The following is an 11048-nucleotide window of genomic DNA, read 5'->3' on the forward strand; positions in this document are numbered from 1 at the left end:
CACTGCCGGGGGCCTCTGCGGGAGGCCGAGACCCGATGAGACCCCTGGAGGAATGGAGGCGGCTTGACCTGACGCCCCCATACGCTTGCTTAGTGACCTTGGGGGCCTTATCTGGGTCCGCCCTCGCCTGCAAATGGAGGTCCTGGTGGGCTGCTATGCCGTGTTTTACCGCCCCGTTGTAGTAGGGGAACCCATCACTGGGGTCGGATGGGGCTGGGCCGCCCCACGCGGCCACAGAGGTGGGAGAGGAGCCGGCTTTTGGTGAAGGACCCTGTGGAGTGGGGGGCGGTGCGGTGCGGTGCAGGAGGATCAGGCCCCCGAGCTGCGCCTGTGTGGGGAGACTTTGGTACTTGGTTTAGTTCAGCAGTTGCTGGCAGGTCTGGGGAGCTGGCCAGCGTGGCGAGGGAGTCGGGATGGCCCGTGGCTACGCCTGCTCCAGGAGCAAACCCAGGAGAAGAGGGGAGCCCAAATCGGTGGACAGACAGTGAGGACCCCAGTAGTCACGGAAGGAAGGCTTCCTGGAGGAGGGGAAAGCCTGGAAGGCCTTGAATCACAGGGTTGTGGTCAGTGAGGCCCCCCGGAGGGAAGGTACCCACGCGGACAAACACATTTCTCCTTCTCTCTGTCTGCTTCTCCACTTTTGTGGAGAATTTGTAAGTTTTCCAACTTTGCCAGCTTTTCTGTCCTTGGGGTCCCCCTTCTCCCCGTGGGAAGCATCTTGTCACCTTTAGTTCTAACGGTCTGCAGCATTGTGTCATAGGATGCACGGCTCTTGCAGAAATACGGGTACGGGATGACGCAGGGTTTGTGTTGATGAGGCTGCTTACCTGCCCCGCTGTGGCATCTGACCAGAAGTGGATGCCAGGAAGTGAGCAGAGTGAGTTTCTGGTGGGCCGACAGGCTGGCAGAAGAAAGAGCGCGGGTCTGGGGGAGCAGGCCTGGCACACACGTGGCCTGGAGCGACAGAAAGAACGTAGTGCTCAAGTTGCTGAGGTTCATTCTTCGGAACCATTCTGTTCTGGATTCTGGGTTGAGGGATACGAGGTTTCCCGCTGCGCGGGTCCCGGCCCCATCCGCAGGGTGACTGCCAGCGCCCACGAGTGCTGGACCTTCCTATTTTCTGGTCGTCAGCAGCTGCGCTTCTTGGGAGAAGGGACCTTAGGCCAAAGCTCTTTGGGGGCAGACTCTCCAGTGCTGCCGGGGTGGGCTCCAGGTGGACGGACCTTCGACAGTGGTCAGTCTGTCGTGGAATGTGACAGCAGGGCCAAAATAACTGAGTTTTAAAAATGTCACGTATATCACGTTCGCTACAGACTTCAGAGTCGTTTCTTCAGTAAATATTTGAGCACTTATTCTGCGTCTGGCATGGGGGAGATTCAGCGATGAGCCAAGGGGACGTCCACCTCTTGCGAGCTGACTGTACCTGGAGACAGGTAGTGAGCAGGCAGTTCCATAAGTGTGTAAATACGGGTGCTGCAGAGCCACGTGCAGGGCACTGTGTGCAACAGGCTCAGGGGGCTGCTGCCTCAGGAGGATGAGTGAGGAAGAGGGGCGAGAGTTCCGGGGAGAGGGGAGGGCGCGCGCACAGGTCCTGAGGCGGGACGAGCGTGGAGCCACTTCATTCCAAAGCCACGGTGTTTTCTTCTTTTGAGTGTGAGTCCCTGGATACGGCAGCCTGGCCTGTAGGAGTCAGCCCTGGGTGGTGGCCAGGCAAGAGGCAGCTCTGCCTGGTTTGGCATGGCGTCTGGGCTCAGCCTGATTTTGCAGCCTGAGACCTGGGTAAGAAAAGCCTTCCTCTGAGCCTGTGGTGGGTGGCAGTTGGAAAACCTCTGCTGAGCATTCTCATTGCTCCGAGTGCTGGGAAGGGCTGCATCCTCCCAGAGGTGGCTAGGGTGACACATGGCATATGTGTTTCTACACCTCAGGCACCTTCACACACCCAAAGAGCTATGGAGGCCAAGGAGTTCGGCTCTGGGACAGACTGGAGGCCAGGGTGGCCCTCTTAGGCATAGTCCTTTCCCTGTGAATGTGAGCTCACTGATTGTGACCCTAAAATGGGGCTGGAGCTAGCCCGGGGGGAGCATGAGGGTCGGGCCAGAGGTGGCTCCTAGATGCTAGTGCGCCCCAGCCCCTGGCTCTGGTCTCTGGGAGGAACTGCATGAATGCTCTGAGCGCCCTAGCTATTAGAGTGTGGATTTTAAAGCAGTAGCTCAAAGCAGTTCAGAAAGTGAGTGTACACTGCTGTTAGTAGGACGGCGACAAGTTATGGAATAAGAGCCAAGCCCTGAGCAGTTCTCAGTGGTCTGAACTGTCCTCGTGGCCCGGGTGTCTTTGTGCCATGTGCCTCTGTCCCGTTTTAGGGGTTCTGTGATAGACGCCGTCCACTGGTAGAGCCAGATGAGCCGGCCTGGGCCCAGTTGCCCCCGTGCCTGAAATGTCAGGATCCCTCTGGGGTTCATGCTCTCATCTCAGGATTCTGGGTTGCTGCATTGCAGTGGGCGTGGCTCATGTTGGAACTGAACCTGTTCAGGTCTGAGATCCTGATGGAGCCAGTGCTGGGTGATGGACCTGTTCGTAGGTTTACACTCAAGAGCCATAGAAACTGACTTGTCAGAACCATGACTCTGTCCTGCCCTTGGGACTCCACTGGGGCTGGAGAAGGACGCGCAGCTGGTGGGGAGGAGTGGCTCTGGTCCCCCCCCCCTCCCCGGCGCTTGGATCCACAGCCCTGAGCCCTGGACTCAGCTGTATGGCTGTGTCTCTCCTGAGTGCCTGGGTCGAGTGGGCTGTGACGTTGGTGTAAGAGTAGGACCCTGTGAGCTCCTGAGACTTTGACAGTTCAGCTTTTAGGATTCTCTGATCCCACATTTGAAGAGATGTCCCAGGGTGTTTCATATCACCTTTGCTGATGTGGTGGTGAACCATATCCCCGTGACCTGGTGCCCCGGACAGAGCGAGAGGCGAGGGAGGTGCAGAAGTAATGCATGCTCAGGGCTTCTGCTCCGTCGCCTCGCAGGAGGGAGCTTGACCTGCTGGCTGCCCGGAGAGGCCACCGGGTGGTGGTGAATGACCAGGCTGGTCTTACCTGTCGCCTCTGCCCTGCACTTGTGTCTGCAGCCTGCCCATGCCTAGACCTCTCCTCCGACACTCCCTGCCGGCCGAGTTCGTGTGTGTCAAGGGCTGGGTGAGCACCACCTTCTATGTGGCAGGCGGGCTGTGCCTTGCAGGCCACACTCTCTGCTTTCAGTTCAACTCGGGCTACCCTCAGGCCATGTTGCCTGGACGTGATGTTTCTCGTGGTCCTGGAGGATAAATCTTTGCCTTACTCCAAGAGCAGAGCAGCAGTCCATAAAGGCTGAGACGCACGATGGGGGGTCATGGAGCGGGGCTCTCTGGGCACCTCTCTGGGTACAGAATGTCCCCTGTGCCACACGAGAGTGTGGAGAGAGCCCCTGTCCTGTGCCAGCACTGCACAATGGGGGCGGTAAAGCCTGCCCCTGACCCCACCCGGGGCCAGCGGGAGGAGCTGGTGAGCGCACTGGGCGGCTCAGCACTGTCGCCGTCTGTGTTGCAGGCCACACCGAGGCCTGCGTCCAGCGAAGATGGCCGCCCTTCACACGGCTCCAGACTCCTCAGCCGTGCAGCTGGAGAGGGCGGAGGACGGGTCGGAGTGTGATCCTGACCAGGAGGAAGAGGAGGAGGAAGACAAGGGGGAAGAGGCAGAGGCAGTGGACGAGGAGGCCTTGGCCGGGGCACAGGCGGATGGGGCGTGGGCAGGGCCGGTGGAGCAGGTGGACGTGGAGTCTCAGGAGGACGAGGACGTGGAGGAGGTGCTGGCAGAGGAGCTGAGTCCAGCGTGGGGGACCCAGGAGCGCCTTAGCCGTGGTGGTGATGCCAGGTCCCTCCTTCTCCAGGACAACGGTAAGAGACAGGAGCGTGCATGGGGAACGGGCAGCCGAAGCCGGAGCCGCGGGGCCCAGGCTTTGAAGTGGGAGCACCGGGGGCTCCTGACGCGGCCTGCTGCGTGGCCAGGGCGGCAAGGTCTGACGCCAAGGGCAGCTGCCCCCAACAGGTCTTTCCCCTCAGCCCTGCAGGCCCCCCAGGGTCCGGCTGTGGCCAGGGAGGAGGACCTGGAAGAGGACGAGGACGAGGACCTGGAGGACGAGGACGAGGAGGATTTCCTGACGGCTGGGTCTCAGGTGAGCTGCCGTCTCATTTGGAGCTCAGTCAACCAGGCAGGGTTTCCCCAGGGAGCTCGCCACCTGCTGTCCTCGAGACCCCCGTTGGCAGGGCAGTGGCACTGGTTCTCAGGCCAAGTCCAGACTGCGACCTGGGCCATGGCTGCAGAGAGTGCCAGGCATCCCCAGCCCTAAGGCCATGGGATGTGGTTCCACTCTCCTGGGGCTGACCCCTCCCGGGTCATTAGAATGTCCTGGCCATGTCGACTGCCACCCACTCACCTGCACTCTGCAGTTCCTTCAGAGACCTGGGTCTTTCCCCAGGTAGGGCTGTGCCCCTTACTTGGAGCGCCCGCCACCTGTCTGGGCTCTGATTTCCTGCTGCGCTCAGTCCGGTCGGGCAGTGATGCCCACACTCGGTCGAGTTGGTGCTGCGTGTCCACCCAGGTGTGGGCCCTCACCCTGCTGACGTGACTGCTGGCTTGAGCCATATAGTGAAGTAGGAGGGGACAAGGCGGCCACGCAGCACAGCCGTGGGGCCTTGGGCTTCATTGTCCTCTGAGTTCCGTGTGGATCCTGGCTCTGTCCCTGTGTGAGCGGGCCATGTGCCCTCTCCGAGCCTGGGTTCCTCATCCCTGAACGGGGACGGGGTCCCCGCCTCGCAGGGCTACGGCAAGGCCCCAGTCCTGTCTGACGTTTGTGGGCCCGGACAAGGCAGCCATGCAGCACAGCCGTGGGGCCTTGAGCTTCATTGTCCTCTGAGTTCCGTGTGGATCCTGGCTCTGTCCCTGTGTGAGCGGGGCATGTGCCCTCTCCGAGCCTGGGTTCCTCATCCCTGAACGGGGACGGGGTCCCCGCCTCGCAGGGCTACGGCAAGGCCCCAGTCCTGTCGGACGTTTGTGGGCCCGCGGCTCACGGGCTGTCAGCTGTGCCTCCGTGAGCTCCACGGTGTAGGGCTGCGGTCAGTCCCACTGGGGTAGTCTGCCGCCGCTCCCTCTGGAGGGCCCCTGCCTCTCCCCTGGGGCAGCTTGGAGTGATGACCAGGGCTCTGTTTTCCAGGGCCTGGTGACCTTTGAAGACGTGGCTGTGTACTTCTCTCTGGAGGAGTGGCAGAGGCTGGACGCGGCGCAGCGAGACCTCTACAAGGAAGTCATGCAGGAGAACTATGGGATCCTGGTGTCCTTGGGTAAGCAGGGCCTTCGTCCCCAAGAGGCATTCTGGTGCGATGGCTTCCAGGGACTTAGCTGTCTGAGAGGTGGCTTCTGGAGTCCCAGGGTCTTGGAGAAGTGGGTGCTGGGAAGCCACAGGGGTGACCCCACTTCTGGCAGAGAGGTGGACCCTGGGGAGTGTGTGAGTCAGGTGGACATGTTCTGGGGAGCCACCAGTCCAGCTCAGGCCTCTGTGCCATATGCTCCCCAGAGGCCTGGAGGGGTGAGGAGTCAGGTGATAGAGGAGAGGAGCGGGCACCCCGTAGATGAAGGCGTGGAGAGGGGCTTGGCAGGAGAGCCGTGGGCATCAGGGCAAGGCTCCCAGAGAGAAGGGGACATGAGGTTTTCCACAGCGGGATAGAGTGGGGACGCCTGGTGCTGGAAGGATGGAGAAGAGGGGAGAGGATCCGGAGGAGGACAGGGAGGGGGCGGGGCTGTGTGGTGGGAGGGTGGGGCCTGCAGCTCCCTCTTGTTCTCCACCAGGATACCCAATCCCCAAGCCGGATCTGATCTTCCGGCTGGAGCAAGGAGAGGAGCCGTGGGTCCCAGATAGCCCCAGTCCTGAGGAGGGAGACATCGTCACTGGCGTCTACACAGGTGAGCCTGAGACGGAGCTGTGGGGTTTCTGCCTGCACAGCTCCGCGGAGCTCTGCCAGACTTTGGCCTCTGCAGCAGCCCGGTGCTGGCGGTCTGTGCTGTGGGGTGGGCTTCGTGGAGACAGGGTGGCTGCCATGGGCTAACCTCAGCCCCACGGGCTGGTTCCTCTTAGTCCCAGTCCGTGGAGGCCCAAAGGCTGGGACATCTTTAGAGAACCTAGAGGCTCCTCTTAGGAGCCTTTAAAAATGGTCCCCTGACCTCACCGTGGAGCCTCTGCGTGTGTTTGGTGGTGAGGGCTCAGAGAGGCTAGGAACAGGTGCCAAGCAGGCTTTCGGGCCTGGTGTGCTCCAGCCAGTTCTCTGGCTTCTCCACCCCTTTGGCCATCTTCGAGTCAAGGGTCCCCCCGCCGCAGCCTTCCCTCCTGTCCCGGGAGGGCCTGGGTGGGCAGCTCTGGGCCTTCTGGAGAGATTCTGGAGAAATGCTTGCAGGAAGCACTCAGGGTGGCAGATGTCTTCGGAGGCCTGGGACCTGGCTCTGTTCCCCTCTCTCTCTCTGAGCCCCACTTTACTTATCTGGAGAATAAAGAATGTAAACTAAACCTGTAGTTTCTACCCTGAGGACGTCGGCCTGTTGGTTCTGTGGAGATGCCTTGTGGAGGCCTGTGAGTTACTCTCGGTGTTTCGAAAGTCCAGTGGGCGTCCTTGCACAGTAGGTGTATTTGGCTCTGGGCTGGAGTGACGCCAGCCTGGTGGTGGGCACTGGATGTCTCATGCCAACCACGTGCCTGGATAGACTCGGAGCAGCTTACAGATGTGCATTACAATAAAAATCCAGAAAAACACAGACGATGCTGTGCCCACATGTGTATTGTGCGCTTCAGAGTGTTTTCCCGCATACTTTGTGTCCTCGTGACAACCCCATGAAGCAGCAGGGGAGGGATTAATTCACCTTGCAGATGAGGAAACTGACTTAAAGCAGTGATTACGTGACTTGCCCTTGGTGGGCTCAGCCTCGGGCCTCACTTTCCACTGTGTTGCGGGGTGGCCTTTCTGCTGGGGTGTGCACATCCTCTGGGACCCTCTTGGAATCTTTGCTGGGCTTCCGAATTGCGAGGGCTCTGGCTGGCGAGAAATGTCGCTGCTTCCTCCACGATGAGGCTGGGATGTTGGTGACGTGTGCCCTGTTAATGGGTATATCTCAGAAAAGCCCCCTGGAGGTGACAGGGCTGGTTTGGCCAGTCTCTTGTCACAGGGTCTAGATGTGCCCCGTTCTCCAGTCTCTTGTCACAGGGTCTAGATGTGCCCCGTTCTCCATTGTTCTCGTAGGGTCCTAGGGCAGAGCCACAGTGTTCTGCGTGAACCTGTCTGGGCGCTGGCTAGCTGGGCCAGTCACTGTGCCAGGGCTAGTGGACCTGGAATGCTCCCCGACTCCTCATCCTCAGCCCCAACTGTCTGTAGAGCCCGAGGATAGTCTTAGATGTGTCACCTGTCTGCTGAGATGACACAGCAGCAAAGGCTGTGGTCACTCCGCAGAGCAAGTCCATCCAGGGTCCTCCTTAATTGTAGCCTGTTTGCTAAACAGCCTCCCTGCCCTTGCCCCGCATTCTCTCTCCTCCCCTCTGCTGACCCCACCCCTTTCCTGCCGCCCCCCTCACCTCTGCTGACCACCCCCCTTTCCTGCCGCCCTCCTCCTCACCAGGTTCAGAGGACAGGGTTCCTCTCTCTTTGCAAATGCCCCTCGTAGTCACCTGGCAGATCCCTGCCCCAGGCCGAACCCTGTTTCCTGCTCAGTCTACATCTTCACTGGAGCAGGGACATGGCTGGAGAAAAGTGTGCCCCGAGTCCCCCTCCCAGCAGCTCAGGGACACAGGTGTGCCAGTTGTGCAACCGCAGGGCCCTTTTATTAGTGCCCAGGTAGGACGCTTCCTGGAGATGTCTTGGGGCTCTGCTAACGGGGCCCTGTCGGCCCCTAGGATTGTCATGAGGCCTCAGAGCACTGGGACTGGCCTAGCTAGTCACCCAGGGTTGGTCCTTAGGGGCAGATGTCTCAGGGCAATGAAATGCCCGTCTCACTCCCCAGGGTCCACCTCTCTGCCTTGTGGGTTCTGGAAGTGGCAACCATGGTTGACCCTCTGGGCTACTGTTGGGAACCCCACCCTCACCCCTTATCAGCGCGTCCTCTCTGACCTGGCTCAGGTCTCACAGGTTGACATGACGAATCTTCACTGGGCTCCAGAACGAGTTTGGGTCTGAGTGCCAGCAAACTCCATGTGAACCTTGTCCCCATTGCAGCCTGGAGTAACCGTTACACTGGATGTCCCCTCCGCAGGGGCCAGACCTCCTGACCCTGGGTCACTTTGATGGCAGACGACTAGAGACAGAGCCCGTCCTCAGGGCTAGCTAGTCTCCCTCTAGATCCCTCCAGTGATCCCACTACTTCTTGAGGTCTTGTCTCTGGGTGCGGCCAGCTCCGACTGCCCAGGGGCCTGGAGGCCCTGCTCCCCGTCACTGGGTGTCCGTAGTGCCTCTGCCACCTTGCTGTGCATTTAGTAGTTCTCATCCTTGGACAGGTGGCCATGCCAGCTCCAGAGCTAGTGATGAGGTCCACGAAGTCCCCTCCCAGAGCTGGCCCCCTCTGCAGAGCCCGCCGTTGCTTGGTGGCTGGGGACAGGGGCAGGAAGGGCTCGCCTCTCCAAGCCGGGGGCTTTCTGCTGCTCCAGAGCCCGAGGAAGAGGTGGTGTGGGTGAGCCGTTGGGATGCAGCCCACGCTCCCAGCCCTGAGGAGCTGAGCTTGCCTGTTGGAGGGCCCTCATTTGGCCGTGGTGTCCCCTTCTCGTCCAGCAAGTGCTCACTGACCCTAGGCTAGGGCCTGGGGTACCCACATACCCCACTAAGACATCGTACTTATTCCTCAGCTTGAATCTCCTGCCGTACAGTCTCTGATTAAAACCACTCAAGACCCTCACCAGAGTCTAGGGGTAAAATCCTTCCTGAGACTCACTGAAAGAATTCCCAGCCCACCTGACCAGCAGCCCCAACTGCCTGTCCCTGTGATCCCCTCCCTGCCCCTTAGAGGCACTCCAGCCTTCACAGCAAGGAGGAGCTGGGCCTTTTCTGTGCTGTTTGGGGGCACAGAACTTCATGTCACTCACTCATGGCCATGCGTTGCAGTTGGAGGTAAACAGCTTAATAATAACATGAATCTTTTATTTCAAGCTTTTTTTTACTGTAGTAGTATAATATTACTAACTATAGAAAACTTAAAAAGCGTTGCAAAGTATGAAAAAATAAAAACCCATTTTGCGTCGTCCCTTCACGTGATAAATTTCTCACAGCTGAAGTCATGCCTCTGCAGTTCTGTCTGGCTTTATTTCACTCAGCACTGTGCTGTGTTCCCCAAGTGCCTGCATCACCATATATGTAGAATGGCACGGGGAACACAGGACATGGGCTGAGGTGGGGCGGGCAGGCTCACCCACCCTTCCCTCTGGGTCAGGACTCAGTGATCCAGACTCATCCACTAGGCTGACACTGGCCTCAGCCTGGATGGTGGACATGGGTGGGGTGGGTGCAGGGATTCCTGTGCCCTCGTGGGGACCTGAACCTTCCAGATGCTAGGATCCTGAGGGTGGGCTGCAGCGCATGGCACAGAGTGTCCATGAGAAAGCATGCAGGTGCCTGGGGACACCTGGGGGTAGGAGGGCCAGGCAGTTCGCCCTAGTGTGACTTAGGCCTTGCCCCGTAAGGACTAGTTCTCTCCCCGTGTACCATGATGGCAGGCACACCGGCACTCCCTTATAAACCCGGAAACCCTACAGACATGACCCCCACATCCATGCTCTGCAGTGGAGGGGGAGGTCGGGTGTGGCTTGGTAGAGGAGGGACAGGACAGCAGGAACTTGGGGGGTCCTTGTCCTTTGTGATGAGAAGTGGCTTGCAGCTCACGCACAGTATGAGCCAACCTGGGACCTCTGCCCAATGCACAGCCCCTCAAAAAGCCAAGCTGGTGTTGGCTTCGCTAGCAGGGAGGCCTGGGCAGTGCCTACAGTTGCTGGAGCCTCTTGGGCTGAGTGCAGAGAGCTCCAGGCCTTGGCCCAGGGCAGCCTTTCCTGGGTCTGCCCGGTGCAGGGAGTGAAAGACCCCTCCCCACCCCCGCTGCTGGGCACCCAGAGGCTGGTGGAGAAGAACCCAGAGGAGGGATGCTGAGCGAAGCTTAGGGGCTTATAAGGCCAGGTACTCAGCAGCCAGGGCCGCGGAAGCCTCCATTTCCCAGGGCAGGAGCATGCTAGGGGCCCTTGTCACAGCCTCTTCTCATCTCTGCTGGCCTTCCCTTATCACCTTCAGGGGCCTGGTTCTGGACAGATGACATAGAGGACCATGAGGAGGAAGACGATGAGGACTTCCTGGCAGAGGTAGCTGAGGAGGAGAACGAGCCCCCCGGGCTGTGGTCGGCGGCCTACGGCGTGGGGGACGTGCCTGGGACGTGGGGCCCTGACGACTCGGATTCGGCACAGACTCCGGAGGGCTGGGGGCCTGACCCGGGTGGCCTCGGGGCCCTGGCCGAGGGGTCGGAGGTGAAGCCTTTCCTGGGCGACCGGGAGCCAGTCGCGAACCTGCTGGCGCCATGGGCGTTCCCTGCCGAGGTGGCTGCCCCTACCGGGCGGCCCGAAACCACATGCGACGTGTGCGGCAAGGTGTTCCCGCATCGGTCCCGGCTGGCCAAGCACCAGCGCTACCACGCGGCCGTCAAGCCCTTCGGCTGCGACGAGTGTGGCAAGGGCTTCGTGTACCGCTCGCACCTGGCCATCCACCAGCGCACGCACACCGGCGAGAAGCCCTTCCCGTGCCCAGACTGCGGCAAGCGCTTCGTCTACAAGTCGCACCTGGTCACGCACCGGCGCATCCATACTGGCGAGCGGCCCTACCGCTGCGCCTTCTGCGGCGCGGGTTTTGGACGGCGCTCCTACCTGGTCACGCACCAGCGCACACACACGGGCGAGCGGCCCTACCCGTGCCCGCACTGCGGCCGCAGCTTCAGCCAGAGCTCGGCGCTCGCTCGACACCAG

The 11048-nt window shown here is 60.4% G+C and overlaps 1 protein-coding gene across 1 annotated transcript in view; it reads left to right on the top strand.

The window, feature by feature from the left end:
- The first annotated feature begins 6 nt into the window (after window positions 1-6).
- The window catches only part of ZNF316 (zinc finger protein 316), a 33670-nt gene continuing 22628 nt past the window's right edge, over window positions 7-11048 (top strand). Inside the window, exons 1-6 of the mRNA XM_015585175.2 lie at window positions 7-3184; window positions 3575-3921; window positions 4087-4199; window positions 5238-5364; window positions 5870-5983; window positions 10327-11048. Of these exons, the coding sequence (XP_015440661.1) occupies window positions 2985-3184; window positions 3575-3921; window positions 4087-4199; window positions 5238-5364; window positions 5870-5983; window positions 10327-11048 (1623 nt within the window). The 5' untranslated portion in view covers window positions 7-2984. The remainder of the gene's footprint in view (window positions 3185-3574; window positions 3922-4086; window positions 4200-5237; window positions 5365-5869; window positions 5984-10326) is intronic.

Source organism: Pteropus alecto, unplaced genomic scaffold (genome assembly GCF_000325575.1).
Source record: "Pteropus alecto unplaced genomic scaffold, ASM32557v1 scaffold40, whole genome shotgun sequence".
NCBI classification, from domain to species: Eukaryota; Metazoa; Chordata; class Mammalia; order Chiroptera; family Pteropodidae; genus Pteropus; species Pteropus alecto.